This window comes from Azolla caroliniana, unplaced genomic scaffold, assembly GCF_043228905.1.
Source record: "Azolla caroliniana isolate FFs.n. ecotype wild unplaced genomic scaffold, voAzoCaro1.0.p SCAF_14, whole genome shotgun sequence".
Classification (NCBI taxonomy): domain Eukaryota; kingdom Viridiplantae; phylum Streptophyta; class Polypodiopsida; order Salviniales; family Salviniaceae; genus Azolla; species Azolla caroliniana.
The window spans coordinates 15,923,413-15,944,725 of NW_028230449.1; the positions used below are offsets into that span (position 1 = coordinate 15,923,413).

The window sequence follows — 21,313 nt, forward strand, 5'->3', positions numbered from 1 at the left end:
TGATATTTTGCACATAAGGAGAATGTGGCCTAGTAAATTTCAGCATCGATGCCTACAAGGACATGACCAAGAATGCCAGTTTAAAATCTTTGGTATGTTGAACTTTAATATTCTTCTCTCTTGTTCTCCCTTCATGCAAAGTAAAGAGAATTCAAGTGTTGCATGCTGTTTTTTTGGTGAGCATTCACCTTGCTTGACAAAACTGTCAACTGAAGCATATCCTCAATCAAGTCCAGCTTGCAACACAGCAATAACAAAAGTGTCTGCCTAAGGTAGAGAGTGTTTAGTCCTGGGTTGGTAAGTATTTATTAGAGTTCGCTCTTATAAAAAAGGTTTAGGATTTATTAGATGACTGGGCTCTGCCATCCCATGGAGCCCCAAGCAGCAGTATAAGTGGATGCAATAACTGAAGGATTGACTAATAGCAGGGTCCAGGGTCCATGTGCCAACCTACTATAGAGTTGCCAATGGATTAAACTCCTATCAGAGGAAGGGGTAACACTCACTTATTAGTTCTTTGCAACCGGCAGTCACTATTGACCACACTCCTATCCAAGGAAGGGGTATCAGTCATTTACCAGTTCTTTACAACAGGCTGCCACTATTCACCACTCCTACCCAAGGAAGGGGTATCAGTCATTTATCAGATGGTTATCTAATTCATGCAAAGCTTCTTTATAAACAATAGCTCCGTAAACTCACATTCCTATCCAAGGAAGGGGTATCAGTCATTTATCAGTTGATTATCTAATTCATGCAAAGCTTCTTTATAAACAATAGCTCTGTAAACTCACATTCCATTTGAGGTGTATTTATATTGCATATGTGAATTTTCCTATACATCTCATAATGCAATCTGCAAGCAAGAAAAACACATTCTTGTTGGGCACATAGATCACTTTGATGGGATTCTTGCGTAAGTTATCCTAGAAACATGCCAAAGTGTACAATGTACAATGCAATGAGTATCATATTTGTGGCAAACTCTTCCATGACTTGGATATGGGTTTTTTTGGCCACTTTTTCTACATTGTTTTTTCATTTCGATTGCCCTTTGATGCCAATGGATTAATAATTAGTTAGAATATATCTTGCATCGCATAAGGCACATTTCTTAGTTTCTTTCAAACCTCACTATAATGCTTAATTCTAGTTACTTGCAATTTTCTCGTTATATATGCCAACTGTAATCAAGTGATTCTTTGGTTTGTTCCACACACAAAAAAATACTATTAGATGGAACCTATTATGCAATGATTATAAAATTTCACCCTTTTTTCTGCAATGAGCTCAATCCCTTAGATGCACATGATAATTCCATCACTGCCCTTTGGCAAGAAAGCAAAATGAGGCAATTCTGAGTTTCCCATCATACACTGGTTCAAGCATTTCTCCTTGAACCTTTACTTTTCAGCACTTAACCCTGTATATTGCTCTTAGTACATCAGGATGTTTAAATGTGTATTTATTTTCTGGGCAATTAAATGTATAAGTTTAACATATTGTATGGTACAAGAGCTACAATGTGCCCTTGCTGTATTGACAACGATATGACTAAACATCACATCTACCCATGATCTTTCCCTGTTCTAGTAGGCTATCATGAAATTTAAATAACAAAGCACACATGAATTCAAGCTTGAGAATTATCACATTAGAGATTTTGATCACTGATAACTTCTACCTAAATGATCACAGCAGTTTGAACAAGAATTTGTTATGCTTACACTAACAAAAAAAGAGATGATAATGTCTCTACTTCCTTGAGGTTAAAAAAATGTTTTCATTTATTCCCCTTCATAATTTTACATCAATTTTAGAGACTAATCTCATAGAGTAATTGCATAGCTCTCAAATGGTACACAGTCGAAATGTCATCCATGGCTATATGTTCCCTACACAACTCAACGGGGGTCCAATCCCCAGGGCTTCACTTGTAGATATCGCAGATTAGAAGGAAAAAAAGTGAGTGCATAAAAAAGAGAAAATATCGAGTCAATATTAATGTGCACTAGATGGATTCCCAAATTTACTGTCATTCACATTAACTGTCCTTTTCTTATATATCAAATATAGCAGAATGTCTGCACCAGAAAGAAAATGTGCACCCTTAAATTAGATGTATGACATACAATAGACCTGTTTTCCATTACAACAGCCTGTGTCGTAGTTTTAAGCTTCTTTATCAGCATCTTGAAACTCATAAAGTTGACGGATATTTCCTGAAGCTGCAAATGTGCTTGTTAAGTACACATGTTTTAACAACTAACCATTTCTTTAATCTAGGATCAATACCCCTCTTTACTACTTTCCATAATGGATGGAACAGATCCAAATTGCAATCTACTTACTGTAAAGCCATTCTCGAAAATGAACATGGATAGCTTGTGATAAATCTTGCCTCTTGCTCTCATCAATTGGTACAGTCTTCAAGGTCTGTCTCAAGGTGTCCACAGCTCTGTTCTGTAAATGAACGAAGATTCAATAAAAATAACTCATAAATTGTAGTCTGTGATGTGCAGAGTCAATACAGGTGATAAGAACCATCAAGAGTTATGTGCCATATAAGAGGGTATTATTTATAAGCTCTAATAACCACCTGGGCCACACACCAAGACGATAATTTTAAGCCAAAACTCTGAAAGCTTATCACTCTCACTCAAACCAATGACTCGCCTTACGCAACAAAGTAACATATACCAAGCTAGACTGATACCTTCTGCTGCTGAGCAGCCAAGTAAGCTTTCGGTAATGGGAATGGATTGGCTTCTGTGATCGGCTGCTCAATAGGATCAGGATGATCCCATTTAGGAATCTGCAGTTACAAAACCTAAAGTAAGACAAATGAAATATCTTGAATTCATTGAAAAAAAGCATAAGAAATACATACCACAAAGTTTGTGTATTTATCAGGTGGCAGAAGTGATGCATCTTCTGCCTTTGCATCAGCAACACCTGCTGCATGTGGAAGAGAATCATGAGGGTCTAAAATTCCAAGTGTCAGGAACTTGTCCCACTTATTAACTGCTGGATTGATACCAACTTGAGCCAGATGTGCCTCCAATCTTGGATAGAAGGTATTATACGGTGCCAACTGTGAAAAACAGGTATAACATTAACTAAATATAAACATAATAAAGAGGCTTCCACAGCAATATTACAAGAAATTAAACCTACTTGTGGCCAAACTGGCGAAGAGATCGAAACATGTTACAATCAAATGACATGTGCTATCTCATTGATACAGAAAAAAACTAATTCAGTGACTATATTATGTCAATGAAATAGTTATCCAGGTACTGAGAAAGACTCAGAGGACCTTTATGACAATTGAAGTTCTTAATGACAGATTGCAACCTAAGCAAATTTAGAGTAAGACTGAACCAGCCCAGGTAGTCAACAGGTAGAGCATGGGATGCATAGGAAGAGGCCGAGGCAAGAAGTCCTAGTTAACTGAAATGTCACAAGCATCCCTTGTAGTCTAACAGCAAAATTGGTTTATAAAGCATTGTCCACGTATGGACAATCAGGAGCGTGACAGCAACCAATTGGGAATAGACCTACAGAACTTATGGCATTGACCTCAATGGGATCAATAATACATGGCGATCATGAGGGAGCTGCTTAGCACGTACTAACAGACCAGATCTAAAACTAACCATAGCGGTGTATGACTGACATGACTGCTAACAGTCGACAATGGAACCGCGGCTTAACGGTTTAAACAGTTCGGTTCGGTTTGGTTTCAACATTTAGAAACCATGGTTTAAACGGTTTTTAATTTTTTAATTTTAAAAATTTGTTTTTAAACAATCTTTTCATTTTCAGGCCTTATTCTCACATTTTAGGAAAATCTTAAAAACTTTGAAAATTTCAAATAATGAAATATTTAAAAATTTAAAAATTGAAAATTGACCTAAGTTGAAAACCAAAACCGAACCACGAAACCATGGTTTTAACGGTTCAGTTTAATGGTTTCGTAGTTCGGTTCAGGTTTCAAAATTTTTAAATGGTTCAGTTTCAAACCGGTTCGGTTTTGACACTCTCAAACCGAACCGTTGCCGATTGTTAATGACTGCAGTGTCTTCTGCAGCCACACACGCCAAATCTAGAACAAACCCAGAAACCACTAGTAGTTGGTTGAGGTTTCTAGACCATCTTTTCTCCTTGCCTACTGTACTTTCAAGAGCTCGACATGCTGTATCCATTTGATACAAGTTTTATGAGGGCACAAGAGCCAAGGAGCATATGGCCACATTCCCGTCCTACTCTAGATTTGGAATCACCTAGTACATCTCCTTGACAGCCAAGCTGCCAGCTGCTATAATTGACTACCATGGGCTGTCTCCCCAAAACCCCCAGCCTCACTTGAAGTGATCCTTGATGAACAATAGTGCCACCATAGATGCACCAAACTTGCCAACCCCACCGCAGTATTTCTGATGCAAACAACGTGGCACACTGCAATTACAAATGTTTGTCCCTCCTACCCAGCAACACAAGAAGAGGACCCACCACCAATTTCATTGGCACCAGTACTGCTGATATCCCACAAGTCTGGATATGGAATCAGACGATGGCCATGGATTCCTGGATCACCCAAGAAGCAATCTGCTAGAAAGGGAATTGATTCCATCTATAGGTGAAAATGGATACTCTTCATACCCTCCTTGATCTCACGGCAGCTCTTGATTTGGAGCTCCATCGGATGGATGTAAGACTATGTTCTTGCATGGTGATTTGTATGAAGACTGTAAATGAAGCTATTCAAGCATTAGGAGAGACATGTATGTTCGTGTATGTTCACACAAGTGACATTTAGTGTCAATGTGACATACCCTCATGGGACAGATGTTGAGCATCTTTCGATGACATTAGAACAACTATAGTGGCCAAACTACACAACCCATGTCCAAATATTGTAAACACACACATGTACATGCTCATAGCAATTAATGGTTATGTATCTCCCAAATGTATATCGCAGAGATCCTACCTCTACAGATACTGCCAAGCCTCTACAACGGAGAAATAAATACCTGTAAATTGTGATTTTCGCCGAGTATAAGTGGTTTTTGGTTCACTGCCATGTAAAGTACACATTCTCGACAATTTACAATGCATATACGAGTACTTGAGACAATCAGCTGCACCCGCTCGCAATGCTCAATCCGCACTACCTGCCAAAAACAATAATCGCAGAATTCAATGAGCAAAAATATAAATATATAAATGGAACATGGACTTGCCCACTGTTATAAGTATAGAATAGCTTTTACGGCACACGCAAACCATTGAAGGACAGAATGAATTTAGAAGTTTTGTGCAGGTTTTTTCCATATAGCTCCAAAAGTATCCTATATAAGCCATTTAATAATGAGAACAGGGTAATCAAGATCCCTCACTTCAAGAGTAGATTCTTGATGGTTTAGTTGGTCAGCGATAGATTCCAAGTGGCTCTAATCTCTGACAAACTCGGGAACATAAAGGTACATCTAGACACAGCTCATAATCTCAACTAGTTACTGTCACGTCTATAACAAACTTTTTCTAGTAAACGTATCTCACAAGAAAGTTTGTCAACCTTTCCACAACATCTCATGCTTCTGTTCTGGAATCTCCAATTTTTGAGAATATTTTGATCTAACCAACAGTCAGTTTTATAACACTCTACAAACTCATCCATAGGAATATGATAAGTTCATCTGTAACTCAAAAATGATTAATCTACTTGCAGGTTCTCATGGTTTAAATGATATTATGGGATACAGGTTCTCATGGTTTCTCAGATGAAAAGTCAAGAGATAATGCAATATTTGTATATTAAGGGATTGGGAGTAGAGGTTCTCATTCTGAGATGACAACTCAGCAGGTAACCAATGATACATCATTAAATGGCATATATGTGCGCTATTCAGGACAATGAAGCATGACAAACCAAATCGATCAGTATCGACTATATCTGGCACACTGCTGCACTGCTAGAGGCATATTTCCAGCCAAAACAAATATAAAGAAAACACAATCTTTTACGTGGACCACTTGTAAGGTCAAATAAAAACTACTGAATAAATGAATGAATAACACCACACATTTTTCTCACCTTTTCCACAGCCCCAAGAACAATGATAGAGTCAGAGCACCCATAAATAGAAGCATACTTAATTGGAGCCAAGACATAAACAGCAGAGTCGTGACAATTGACAACCTGCACAATAATTTGGCATTAAAGAAAAAATGCAATTTACACGCCTATTTCTAAAAGAAAATTTAGTTTCTTATCAAGGAAAATAAAGTTTCAGACAAAAATAACATCAAAGTATTTCACTACAGCTAACTATGTTTGAGACAGGTATTATCTTTGTAAAGTCTTTATCTAATGTACGCCTCAAAACCAACCTTATATCAATTGCATCTACCTACTCCTATTCCAATCAATCACTACCAATTGAATAAAATCACCATAAAAACAGACAACTTACTTGTCCTTAAAAACTAAATAATTTGAATAGAGAATTTCAAAATGATCCCACCTTGACTGAACCTCGGTTGATGTCTTTCTCATCCTTCAGAATTGAAGCTTTAGATACACCATCAACAAATGTCAAGTCTTCCTTTCCAACATAAAGACCACCTTCAGTTGATGACAATAATGGGATGCCAACACAAGCATCAACCATTGTTACATCATCCACTTCCCTCTCTGGTCCAAATTCTTTACACCTCTGTTGCGGTGCAGCTGACACATGTTCTAACACCCAATCAACAACTACTTGCAAAGTAACTGGAGCAGCAGGCATATCAGGATCAGAATTTGCAAAAAAAGGTGCGGATTGACTGAGAAGCACATTCTCTGTGTCCTTCCCTTCATATTTGAGAAGAAATCCAAGGTGATTGAATTGTTCAAGTGAGATTACCTACCATGCCAGCAAAACATGAGTTCAGTAAGAAATAATGACTAAATTGTTGATGTTTGTGAAGCCAAAAGTTTGAACCAATATGATAGTTATTTAACTGTTTGAAGTTACACAGCTTACTCTATTTGTAAGGGACAATACGGAAGAATAACCAAGAGTATCAGACTTACCTGATCCATCAGATAGGACAACAAGGGCTCAATCCACAAGCAGACTGTTAAAAAATGATGCTTACTACTACATACCTAGAGATAGAGATAAATACCATTATAGAACTTTCATTATCATTAAGATTCTAAATTTTTGCACGTTTCTGAAAATATGTTCCAGAACTAAATTTGACTCTCATATTGTTTTTGAAATGACATTTCAGTACAGTGATGCAGATTTGCATGACTGCACAGGTCAAGGTATTATTGTGAGAAAAGTTGTTAATAGCAGTAGCGGAACAGTTGTTAGAACAAAATAGACACAGCCAAGATGTGAGAAGGCTGTTAGACAGCAGTAGAAAAAATGGTTGCAAAGAGTAGAGACACAGCCAAAGAGTAGAGCTTGTTTGTAAGTAGCAGCAAAAATAAAAGTCTTTACAAAAGAGGCTAGTATAGCCTATTTATACAAAATTGGGGAAAGTGGGTGGAATGGTTGTTTGGTAGTTAAGTGACTCTTGCACTACCAAACAGGTACAATAAACTAGGAATAAGAGGGAATATCTTGAAAAAAGTGAAAGAGAGAGAAGGCATTTAAGGAGTTGCAGATTCTAGAGAGAAGAATATAGGAAGAGAGAGAATGTAAAAGAGAGATAATAAAGATGAAAGAGAGTGCAAGTCTGGGGCTGCCACCCTCTAACACCTCCTCAGTTCCAGAACGGTGGTCCAACATTGAGTCGACCGAGGAGTTGATCAATGGCTTGCCTTAGAAGTGGCTTAGTAAATAAATCAGCCACATTTTCTTGAGTAGGACAATATGCCAAGTGGATGACTTGTGATTTCACTAATTCATGAACAAAATTGTAGTGCACTTCAATATGTATTGTTCTACCATGAAATGTTGAGCTATGTGCCAAGGCACGAGCACTTTGGCTATCAATGAAAACTGCAATAGGGAGAGACTTGCAAAACATCAATGTGACAAAATAATTGCATTAACCATAGCAACTCACAAAAGTATCCAAGTAGGCTAGATATTTAGCTTCTATTGATGAAGTAGAAACTGATTTTTGCTTCTTTGATTTTCAAGAAATCAAGCCTAAACCTAACATAAAACAATAGCCAGATATGGACCTTCTAGAATCAACATCTGAGTAGATAACAAGCTCAATGTTGCGTCTAAAAGACAGACCATAGTCGAGTGTGTTGGCCAAGTACCTAAGAACTCGAATAGATGCTTGCCAATGACTTTGTCTCGGAGCACTTGAGAATTGGCTGAGAATACTCAAGCTATAGGACAAATCAAGACTGGTGTAAGTTAAGTGAAGAAGAGACCCAATTAACCGTCTATATTTGGTGATATCTTCAAATATCTTTGTCTCGGAGCACTTGAGAATTGGCTGAGAATACTCAAGCTATAGGACAAATCAAGACTGGTGTAAGTTAAGTGAAGAAGAGACCCAATTAACCGTCTATATTTGGTGATATCTTCAAATATGGGAGAATCATCTTCACGATATAGCTTTGAGTTAGGATCCATCGGACAAGAGAGTGGCCTGCAATTTGACATGCCATAAGTCTCAAGGAGCTGCCTATGATACCTATGTTGGCTGAGGAAGATACCACCATGTGATTGATAGACCTCCAAACCTATGAAGTAATGGAGAAGTCCTAGATCAATTATTTCGAATGTGGTTTTGAGGTCAACATGGAGCTCCTTGATTTAAGAAGCAAGGGAACTTGTAATTAGAAGGTCATCAACATATAATATGATCAAGCATAGCAGATTTTCTTGGGAAAAGACATAGAGATTGATGTCAACATAATAATGCTTAAACCTGAGTGAGAGAAAGAAGGTATCAATTTTGTCATGCCAAGCTTTGGGAGCTTGCTTTAAGCCATACAAGGCTTTGTGTAACCTGTAGATCATGTTTTTCTGCTCTGAAATCTCGAAACTTGGAGGTTGTTCAACATAAACTTCCTCTGGTCTTGAAAATCCATTTCAGTCCAATGACTTGTCGATGTTGAGGCTGTGGGACCAGCTCCCATGTATGATTCCGCTCAATGGAATCAAGTTCAACTTCCATTGCTGCTTTCCACTTTGGAAGAACAAGGGCCTCTTTTGTTGTTGTGGGTTCTTGTGATTGCACAACAATGCACAGTAAGGCAAAGTTGCATGAGTGAAGAGGCCGTTGTGACCTACGTGTTCTTTTCATGTTGGTCAGAGAACCAAATGTATACTCATGAAGTTCAGCATTGGAGAGATGAGCATCACGAATGGTGGCTTGAAGCCACTTGGGAAGTGGTGGAAGTTGGTGTGTAGAGGGAGGGGAAACAAGTGGAGTTGAGGGAGAGGTTTGAATTGTTGGCAAAGTAAGAGGTTGAGTAGAAGGAGATGGGGGGCTTGAAGGTGAGACATCTTCGTCTAAAATAGGAGATTCCAGAGGAGCTGGGATTTCTACCGTGACCTTAGGTGAAATCCTCGAGTCATCCAGCTTAAACTCCACAAAATGAACATCCCTAGAGATGACTAGGGACTTTGATTCTAAATCCCATAACCTGTAGACTTTAGATTGTGTGTTGTAACCAATAAATTTGCATTTCTTGGTTTTAGACTCAAATTTACTCCTTTTATGATCTGAAATGTGAACGTAAGCATCACAACCAAAGACTTTAAAATGAGATACTAAGGGTTTTACACCTGTAAATGCTTCTACAGGGGTCATTGCAACAACTGCTTTTGTTGGGCAACATTTGATGATGTAGACTGTTGTGTTGACAACTTCACCCCAAAATGAGAGAGGAAGATTAGATTGAGATAGTATTGTACGAGCCATCTCTTGGATTGTCCAGTTCTTCCTTTCCACAACTCCATTTTATTGAGGAGTATTGGGTGTAGAAAATTGGTGAGCAATGCCTCGTTGAGAACAGAAATGGTGGAAAGCTTGGGAGATAAACTCTCTACCATTGTCGGATTTGATCTTTCGAACTTTCTTTGATGTCTCGTTCTCCACAAGAGCTACCCATTCTTGAAATTTGGTGAAGGCTTGAGATTTTTCTACAAGAAAATAAACCCAAACCTTACAGGAGAAATCATCAATGATAAGCATGAAGTAGCGTGCACCACCAAGAGTAGTGGTTTTCATGGAACCACAATGTTGGGAATAAAGGGCCATCATGCCTTTTATTAGTGTACAGGTGTGAACACACTCATAGCAGATTTTGACTTGTATATATATATATATATATATAAACCAAAAAAAAGTGGTACACTCTTTGTACCCAAGACAACGTGCATCTCTCTCTCTCCCTTTGTCTCTCACTCGGATTCTCTCCCTCTTTGGTTGACCTAAACCCTAATCCTCGTGTTGCCCTTCAAACTAGTATCAGAGCAAAGCAGAGCAGGTTAGAGCAGGTCACGTTTTTTTCTTCTACGGAGCAAGTTTTTGTTTCTGCAGAGCACATCACATTTTTGTCCGTGTACAACAGGAACATCTTGTAGGCTCTGACAGTGTGGATCAAATTTCTTTTTGCCCATGGGTGTTGTACAATGCATGTACAACAAATATTGCCTCTGAAAATTTATCTGCAGATCTAAACTTTTTTGTTTTTCCAATGTGGCTATATATGGTTGGTTGGTACTTGTTTGTACCTTAGTTCACTTGTGTGAGAGTCTAGGTTTCCGTTTTTTTTTGCTTAAGTTTTGGTCCTCCTTTTGGGCTAAGAAATCACGATTGGCAATAGTGATAGTAGCCATCTTATGCACATCAAGAAGCTTGAGGGTGCACATAACTTAGCAGTATGGAAAAAGCAGTGTTACAACATCCTGCTGCAAAAGAAACATGCAAAGCCTATTAAAGTCAAAGGGGTAAAGCCTACAGATATAGACCATGATTGGCAAGAGATGAACAAGGTTGCATGCTCGACTATTGAGTTGTCAATTTCTGATGCCTTGCTGTTTAATATTGAAGGTTTGGACACTGCCTATTCTATATGGACTAGACTAGAGGAACTATATGCCCAAAAGACAGTAGCTTGCAAAGTTTATTGGCTTAAGAAACTTATGGATTTGCGCATGACAGAGGGCACACCCATGTCAACTCACCTGAGTGAGTTCAATTCCATTTTCAGCCAACTGGTTGCCTTGAAATTCATCATTGATGATGAGTTTAAGGCCACGTTTTAACTTTGCACCTTGCCAGAAAGTTGGGATACTTTCAAGACTGCTATGAGCAATTCAAATATGATGCTTCTTTATGCCGATGTAGAGAGTTTTGTACTCATGGAAGAGATGAGTCGGCAAAACAATGCATCCAATAAGTCCTCTAGTGCGTTGCATACTAGGGGTAGGTCACAACAGAGAGGCAAATTTGATAGTTATGGGCGTAGTAAATCATGTGGTAAAGATGTAGAATGCCATCATTGTGGCAAAAAGGGTTCAACATGGTTCAACATGGTTCTGCTTTCAGTTTCAGCATGGTTCTGCTTTCACACTTCAGCATGTACGGCATGTACCTCAGCTCAAGAAGAGCTTGATTAGCACCGGATAGCTAGATGACGATGGATTTCACACCACCTTTGGTGATGGGAAATGGAAGATTTGTAAGGGATCTAGAGTTATTGCCAAGGGTAGTAAAAGTGATACTTTATATCCTCTCCATGTATCTAGTGTCAGTGACCATGTTGTTACCATAACCGAGCAGCCAAGTGTTTCTTTGTGGCATGGCCGGTTGGGACACATGAGTGAAACTGGTATGAAAGTACTTTCTCGTTTGGGTTACTTGCCTTGTCTTCGTTATGCTGATTTTGAGCATTGTGATCATTGTAGTTATGGTAAACATGTACAAACATCTCATAAAAAGTCTCTTTCGCTGAAATCTTCACCTCGCCGCTCGAGTTAGTACATTCAGATTTATGTCAGATGCTAGGGCTATCATTAGGGGGAAAGAAATACTTAGTCACTTTTGTCGATGATGCTACACGAAAGGCATGGGTTTACCCTATTCGTAGCAAGGATAAAGTGCTTGACAAGTTTCGAACATTCTTGGCATTAGTTGAGAATCAAATTGATAAGACATTTAAGGGTCTTCGCTCTAACAATGGTGGGGAATATGTGTCCAAGGCCTTTCAAGCATTTTGTGATAGCAAAGGGATAAAGAGGGAACTCACTGCCCCTTATAATCCACCCCAGAATGGAGTTGCAGAGCGTATGAATCGGACTATTCAAGATAGGGTTCGTACTATGCTGTCTCATGCTACGTTACCCCATGGTTTTTGGGCAGAGGCTGTTATGACAGCTGCTCACTTGATTAATCGGTCACTTAACAGGTCTTTGGGAGGGGGAAAACCTCAAGAAGCTTGGTCAGGCAAGCCACCTTCATATGCTCACTTGAGAGTGTTTGGCTGCAAGGCTTTTGTGCACATTCGTAAAGAAGAACACAACAAACTTGAGCCAAAGTCCTGCAAATGTATTTTCCTAGGATACAGTGACGAGGGTGAAATGAGGTATAGATTGTGGGATCCCGAGAAAAGAAAAATAGTACGCAGCAATGATGTTATCTTCCGGGAAAATCGCATGCATAAACAACCCGAAAAGACCGAGGAAGTATGTAGGGTTGTATTCCGAGAAGAAATACCTTTTAGACAGAAAAATGTGCCAGCTGTACAGCAGCAAACACCTGCTGCAAACTTACCTGCAAATGCAGAAAATGAGGCTGGAAATGATCAGCCAACCTTTGCCCATAATGATGAGCCACCAAATGGGCAGGATCGGCTAGAACAGCAAGTTGAAAATGATGATTTGCAGGCTGAAATGCTGGACAGCAAGTTAAAAATGATGATTTGCAGGCTGAAATGCTGGACAGCAAGTTAAAAATGATGATTTGTAGGCTCAACAGCTACCAAACAATGAACATTGGGTTAGGAGATCGTCTAGAGTTATTAGACAGCCCAACAGATTTGTTCCTGATGCAAACAGTGTGGCTGATTATGTCATGGTGACTGATTGTGGTGAACCGTCTTGCTTCAAGGAAGCAATGGACAGACAGGACAACAAGAAATGGTATAAAGCCATGTTGTCAGAGATGGAATCTCTTGAGAAAAATGACACTTGGGATTTGGTGCAGTTGCCTAAAGGGCAGAAAACACTTCCATGCAAATGGGTTTATAAAATGAAGATCATTTCTGATTCCTCGCCAAAGTACAAAGCAAGATTGGTTGCAAAAGGATACAAGCAGGAATATGGAGTTGATTTTGATGAGATCTTCTCTCCTGTAGTCAAGATGACTGCATTAAGAACCATTTTGGGCTTAGTTGCAGCTGAAGATATGGAGCTCATACAGATGAATGTGAAGACAGCCTTTTTACATGGCGATCTGCATGAAGACATAATATGCAGTAGCCTGAAGGTTTTGTGGCTAAAGGCAAAGAGAATATGGTTTGTAAGCTCAAAAGGAGTTTGTATGGGTTGAAACAAGCATCAAGCGAATGGTATCATAAATTTGATACATTTATGCAGTCTCAAGGTTTTCGTAGAAGTCAAGTGGACCATTGCTTGTACACCAAGAAGGCAGGAGATGGCAGCTTGATTATCTTGGTTTTGTATGTTGATGATATGTTGATTGTTGGCAAGGATATTCATGCCTTGGATTCATCGAAGCATAGCCTTCATGGCAGCTTTGATATGAAGGATCTTGGTGATGTAAATGACATCCTTGGCATGCAAATACTCCGAAACCGGTTGAAAGGGGCACTCCTAGCTCAGCAAGAGTATATCGTTTTGCAGTGTTTCAATATGGAGGGGGGGAAAACAATTGGGTTTCCATTGCCTACATATTTGAGACTCAGTGCAGAAGACAGCCCTACATTTGATGATGAGAAGGCTGAAATGGATAAGGTTTCCATATGCCTCAGCCGTTGGCAGTTTGATATATGCGATGGTTGCTACACGCCTGATATTGCTTTTGCAATGGGAGTGTTTAGTAGGTACATGGCAAATCCTAGCAAAAAGCATTGGGAAGCAGTGAAAGGTATTATGAGATACCTCAAAGGCACAAAGGACTTGTGCATTTGCTTTGGAAAGTAGAAGGCATCTGTTGTTGGTTTTATGGATGCGGACTATGTTGGTCACGCGGACTGCAGAAAGTCTACTTCTGGGTATGTGGCTTACTTTCACAAGAGGAGCGGTCTCTTGGATCTCCAGGCTACAGAAGTGTGTTGCATTGTCTACTACAGAGGCAGAGTATGTTGCTGCCACTGAGGCATGCAAGGAGGCTTTATGGCTTTCACATCTAGTGAAAGATCTTGGCATTACAAAGTTACCTATTCTTCATTGTGACAATCAGAGTGTTATCATGCTAGCTCGGAATCCCATCTTTCATGCAAAGACAAAGCACATACAGGTGAAGTATCACTTCATCAGAGATGTACTTGACAGCAAGAACATTGAGCTTGTCAAAGTACATACAAATAATAATCCTGCAGATCTTCTCACGAAGGGTCTTCCAGCTGAGCGGTTTGCTCATTGTTGACAGATGATGGGAGTTGGACAGATGTATGTAGTTCAGCTTTGTACATACTTGGACTTAGGTGACTTTCTTTCTTTCTTTTTTCTCCTCACGGAACATTGCCTTTAGGTGGGACATTGTTGGGAATAAAGGGCCATTGTGCCCTTTATTAGTGCACAGGTGTGAACGCACTCGTAGCACATTTTGACTTGTATATATATATATCTAAAAACCAAAAAAAAGTGGTACACTCTTTGTACCCAAGACAACGTGCATCTCTCTCTCTCCTCCTTTGTCTCTCACTTAGACTCTCTCCCTCTCTGGTTGACCTAAACCCTAATCCTCATGCTACCCTTCACATAAAGATGGATGTGCACCAACTCCAAGATAGATGTTGCATAGTGAGTGGCTTCATGAGGGAAAGGCTTTGGATGTTGCTTGCCATGAAAACAAGCAACACATGGGGTATTGGGAGTTTTGAAAATAGGTAGACCCTCAACTAGTTGTGAAGAGGAGAGGTTTTGTAGAGAATAGTAGTTGAGGTGACCGAACCTAGCATGCCACAATGTGGGATCTTCTTATGCCACCAAGGCATGAGAGCTTTGAAGAAGATGAAGAAGATGAGATTTGGATTTTCCCAAGGGGCTATGGGAACTTTTCAGGTGATTAAACTCCCATCTTGGTGTCACTAGCTACAATTTGTAGGTTGTTGGTGTCAATGACTTCCAAAACTGAGCTATCAAAGTAGACTCCATAACCTTGCTTAGTGATTCGGTAGACCGAAATTAGGTTAGTAGAGATGCGAGGCACATGTAGCACATCTTGAAGAACGGTAGGTTTTGTCATTTGAAGAAGTGTTAAGAAACACATTACCAACACACGAAGCCTCGATGCTTAAGGCATCTCCTATGGAGATTTGGGAGGAGCTAGGCTTCACATCATGCAAAATGGATTTGTAATAAGTCATGTGTGTAGTGGCACCACTGTCTACTAACCACTCATCAAGGGTTGAGGTAGTTGTTCCAGCCAATGTGAAGAATATTCCTCAATGCCAAGGGAAACTGTTTCTTTGGCTGAGTGGACCAAGTTTGATTTTGGTGTAGGTTGACTTTCGGTAGAAGAAGATTTCTTGGCATTGTCCCTTTTCTTTTTCCGACAGTTGGATTGAATGTGACCTTTGTAGCCACAATAATGACAGGTGAGCTCCTTGTAGGTTGGGTTGTTTGGCGGTCTTGGATTGGGTTTGTTGTAGGAGTTGCCATTTTCCTTCCACTTGCCTTTACTTTTCGCATGTAGAAGCGTGTCATTGGAAGTTTGTGCACTTTTCTTCCTTGTTGCTCTATCTTGTAGCATGCCAAGAAATGTATTCATATCAAGTGTGTTGGGAAGAAGAGAAATTGTGTCACAAAAGGCTGAGAATGACTCAAGCAACTTTATCATTAGACGATGCATAAACTCAACTTCAGTTGACTTGCTTCCCAAAGAAACTAGTTCCTTTTGGAGAGTGACAAATTGCGTTATTTGATCCATGATGTTGGGAGTGTCATGAACCTTGAGATTTGCTAGTTGGCTCTCAATAGCTATCATTTGAGCATGATTAGCTCGATGATACCTCTTTTTGATGGCTGCCCATAGTTCATTGGCTGTCTCTTCATTTGTATCTTGAAATTGACGAGCGATGCTCGGTTTAATATTAAACATGAGGAAAGCATGGCCATGAGAATCCTTATCTAGCCAAGCTTCAATCTCAACATTAGATGAGCCAGCAACTGATTTGGTTGAAGAGGATGAAGTTACCGGTGGTTTCTTGTCACTACCATTGACTACATTCCATAGACGATGGTATTGTAACAAGGTCTTTATTTACAATTCCCAATCCAAGTAATTGTTCCCATCCAAAATGGACTCTTTGGGGAGTTGAGGAATGGTTGATGAAACAATGGTGGCATGTGAGGCCATGGATATCCTCCTCTTGAGCTACAACTGGACAATTTGCAGCAGCTGTAAGTAGATGCTCAGGGTCTTTCTATTCCTCCCTAGATGCTAAGCGAGGCTCAAAAAGAAAAAAGAAGAGCCTCCTTTGTAGGTTGGGAGGGTGGCTGCTAAGAGAACCTCCTCTATAGGGTTGGGAGGGAGGGATAAAAGAGGATAGGTCTGTGTGCTCTGTGGCGAAAAAAATCAGGTTGAGGATATGGAGACCTCATTGCTTTGATACCATGTGAGAAAAGTTATTAATAGCAGCAGCGGAACAGTTGCAGGAACAAAATAGACACAGCCAAGATGTGAGAAGGCTGTTAGACAGCAGTAGAAAAAATGGTTACAAAGAGTATAGACACAGCCAAAGACTAGAGCTTGTTTGTAAGTAGCAACAAAAATAGAAGTCTTTACAAAAGAGGCTGGTATAGCCTATTAAACTGGGAAAATGGGTGAAATGGTTGTTTGGCAATTAAGTGACTCTTGTACTACCAAACAGGTACAATAAACTAGGAATAAGAGGGAATATCTTGGAAAAAGTGGAAGAGAGAGAGAAGGCATTTAAAGCGTTGCAAATTCTAGAGAGAGAAGGCATATAAAGAGTTGCAGATTCTAGAGAGAGAAGAATCTACGAAGAGAGAGAATGTAAAAGAGCTAATAAAGATGAAAGAGAGTGCAGGTCTGGAGCTGCCACCCTCCAACATGATATGGATCCAATCTCAACACACAAAGACCCATCTATCACATTATTAGGACAATTGTTGCCATAGATAGTTTAAATCATACTTGTTATTCTATAACAAAGGGAAGGAGTTTTTTTTTTGAAAAAAAATAAATCATACTTGTTATAAAATTGTGAACTCTCCCAGCTATTTCTAAAGTTGACATTACTTTTATTATAACACCCTTACATTGAAACTTCCCTCTTTCATTAAGTTTTACTTTGATTGATAATGTCTCATTATTAATGAATAATACAATCTGTGTTCATTAATTATCTAAATTACTACAAGGTATCAAGGTTTGGATGATGTATGAATTCAACCCTACAAATTACCTAATGAAAATTTCTCTTACTCAAGAAGTTCGAAAATGGGCAATCTATCTTGAGGTAAGAGTAACAAATTGAATTCGTTAATCTCTTCATCATACTATAACTATAGTTGTTTAAAATTAAGTGTTTTAATTAATGAAGGCAATGATGAGTTTTAACAAAATTTACAATTTATAAACAATTTAAATCCCTGGTTCGAAGGATGAATGTTCCTTGGTTGACAGCCTGGTACTAAGTTTTAGCATTAAAATTTGAGACGAATGGAACGCAGGAACATAGCCAAAGAGAAGATTATGTTGGAATCAAATAAGTTTAAGGAATATTGCACGTGCATTATGCAGCTTTCAGTTTGACACACGTTAACAAAATGTAACAGATCTCCCAAGATACATAGAAACAGAATGAATCAAACATGAACTAAAATTCTTATGAGTCAATTCACATAGCACAATGGTGATCCTTCAAAAGAGATCATAGTTATCAATACATACGTGATGCCCCATTTGTAAAAGATCATTGGAGGATACTACAAGAGATGGAATGACTGAAAGCATGAAACGAAGGTTGCCAGTTACCAAAAAAGCCCATAACTAACAGCTCGTATAAAAGGAAGATTGTCAGTTAGCAAAAAGGCCATAACTATCGGCTCGTAAAAAATTAATAACAGGATAATAAAGAAATGTTCTAACGGAAGGCATTGGACACTTCTATGTTCTACGCCACCAGTTCATACACTTAATTTTGCTCCATATGTGCCTAGGTCAAGTAGAATTCACCTAGGTCATTTGGTTATTTCAGAGGGGCTTTTGTGTTCAAACCATTAATAAAGCACGAAGACATACAGCCTATGGCAACAAGGATTTACAACCAGATGTGTCAAGCAGTGATTTTGGAGAATCTCAGGTGGAAGATTCTACCAAAAACACAAATTCCAATAAAAAATTGGTGCGCAATCAAAGAAGCTCATAATGGCAGATCTACAGTGCGATTCATCACATTCAATAGACAAAATGATAAGCCTCAGCCACTCCCTTTATCCAAGATTAATGCAGCCTTTTCCCAATAGCAACTTCATAGAGGTATCCAAGATATGTAAAGCACCATCCTTTCTCACCATCAGCGCACTTCAATTGTTCGTTGCCACTCCAACTTCAAGGTATAGATCCTATGAATTTTCTTTTCTCTGAGCTAATTTTTGAATCTACTTTTTCTTTTAATCTGATTTAGCCATATCTTTTAACATTGTCATGACTGGATGGAATGGAGTACCAAGAATTACAGTAATATGGATAATTACAACCAGAATTTTTTGGACACTTCCATTACTTATCTTATTGCCAGCTCATTGGCCAAGCAAGTGAGAATAATCCAATATTGTTGCAGTTTATCAAAAGAAAAAGGGATTTCTTCAGTAAAACTAAGGTGACATGTATAAACAGATTATTAAACATACATCTATTATGCCTGTGCTTTGCAGGCAGAACAGATGAAAATTTTGAAAGAAACATAGGTTTTTGAAAATGAGTTTCTACCTTTGACAAAAGAATACTGGAAGAAAGAAAGAGTCATATCCCACAACAAACATTCTAGGTGTGAGGAGGAAGGGAAGATACTTGCAATGCCAACAACGATTTCCCACTTAAAATGCTTATTGCAAGGAACAACAAAAAACTTTGGATTGGGTTAGAGGATGTGGGCTTGAAATTTTGCACATGAAACTTTTAATTGGTATCTCTGTCAACTTTCCGGCTTGAGTATTCTGCATGTTTCATGTCAAACCCTTTGGGTGGTTCGTGATTTTTCATGTATTAATCCACTTCATGCTTGTGTCATTCTCTAAAATCATGAACTCTTGGAGGAAAGAAGTTAATAATATGGTAGTGGCAAAGCTAAAGACATATATGCCTTGAATGAAAGGGGAAATGCAAACACACTTTCAAACTGCAGTGAACATATGGAAGTTATAAACACTGGACTGCAAAATAGACACACATGGCCAAGAATTTATTACATAAAATATTATCTTGAAAAACATAATGGATACTCTAAATTTTTGTAGACACATGAAGAAAACCAGGAACAGAAGATCTGAAGAATATGAGCATTTAAGCTCTTTGCCACAAACTTCCCCTATATACAAGAGGTTTCATTTGATATGAATATATACCACCCTTTAGAAGATTATGAAGGACTCAGGATAAAGATGATGTTGATATTTAACTAACCTGTGTATCCGCATTTTCATCAATTGATGCATCTACCAAAAGAGAGAGAAGAGCATGAAGGTGTCTTTGTACATACGACAGCATGTGTGCTTCCTCATCACCTTGAGCAGGTACATTCTTCTTACCCGTCCTTACCTGTATTAAAACAGGATGCATTGATGATGAATACAATAAATAGTGGTGGGAAATTTGTGAGTTATCAGGTCACATAAATAATTATTGAAGCACAACACCTCTTTCCTTCTTTATCATTACCAAATCTATCAAAAATTTAAAACTTTAAATATTGAATAATAGTTTCATCATCAATTCAATAATTGAGGTTGTGATTCCCCAAAGGAGATCCAAATGACTCACTTGGAGGGGTGATAATGTAGAGATCAGTCTATCAAAAGCTGAAGTAGATGGCCACACTTCAGCCACTGATGCTGCTGCAGCTTTATGAGGCCGAATTGGGGGCTTCTTATAGCCCTGAATGTACAGGAACAGAATCAGATCATCCAAGCAGATTACTGGAGCAGGTTTTCCTACGGAAGAAGAAGTCGGGGTGCCTTTCTCAGAAAAAGGAGGAGTGTCAGGAAGCACGGAAGTTAGGGTTTCCAGAACGAGGAGAGCTTCCTCATCCGATAAGTCCAAGATGTGTGCTAATCCATCAGCATCTATGTGATGTGGAGAAAGAGGAAGGTGATGTCCTAATTCTTCTTCCTCTTCTTCTTCTTCTTCTTCTGCTGCTGCTGCTTCAGAGATATCCGAGGAGATGAACTTTGAGCGAATCTCTCTCAGTGCAGTGGTGGGATCGGGAAAGATAAGCATAGGGAGGGGAAGCAAACCATACTCGAACGGCTCTCGTCTCACACGAAGGAGGCTGCTGCTGCTGTTTCTGGTGCGGTTCAAAGGAGCAGGAGGAGGCGATGGCTGCTGCTGCTGCTGCTGCTGGAGATGGAGATGGAGATTAGTGCTACTGCTGCAGATGGTTTCTGCACTCATCTTCTTCTAGGGTCCTTCTGTCGTCATCCACTGAGTACTCCAGGCATGAATCAGAATCAGAATCAGAATCAGGCGGGGGAGAGGGAGGAGGAGGAGCAAGAAGAAGAAGCTCCAGTGGCATTCAAAAGGGTCATCTACAGTAGAAATGGTGGAGGCGGGAGGAGTGCAGACAGTGGCACGGCCTGATCTAAGGCGCGCGCTCAATCGATCAATCCAGAGGCAGAAGCAGAGACAGAGACAGAGACAGAGAGACAGACTCTGACGCGTTGCAGAGGAGGTCTTCTTCTTCTTCTTCTTCTTCTTCTTCTTCTTCAGTACATATTTGTATGTACACATACATACATACATACATACATACATACATACATACATACATACATACATACAACAAAAAACAAAATAGAGAGAACCCAGAGGAGACTTCTTCTTCTTCTTCTTCTTCAGTACATACATATCTCATATATGTACATTATGTACATAAGTAACAGAGTTTATTTCCTTGACA

General features: G+C 39.2%; 1 protein-coding gene across 1 annotated transcript; it reads right to left on the minus strand.

The window, feature by feature from the left end:
- Positions 1–1,980: 1,980 nt before the first annotated feature.
- Positions 1,981–20,908, minus strand: LOC147855600 (uncharacterized). The gene is made up of 9 exons (XM_087330028.1): positions 20,179–20,908; positions 19,822–19,956; positions 6,534–6,917; positions 6,104–6,208; positions 5,040–5,180; positions 2,891–3,094; positions 2,717–2,815; positions 2,352–2,463; positions 1,981–2,228 (listed from the first exon to the last, which is right to left on the minus strand). Exons 1-9 carry the CDS (start codon positions 20,806–20,808, stop codon positions 2,173–2,175), a joined length of 1,866 nt encoding a protein of 621 aa, XP_087186154.1. The 5' UTR covers positions 20,809–20,908; the 3' UTR covers positions 1,981–2,172.
- Positions 20,909–21,313: the final 405 nt, after the last annotated feature.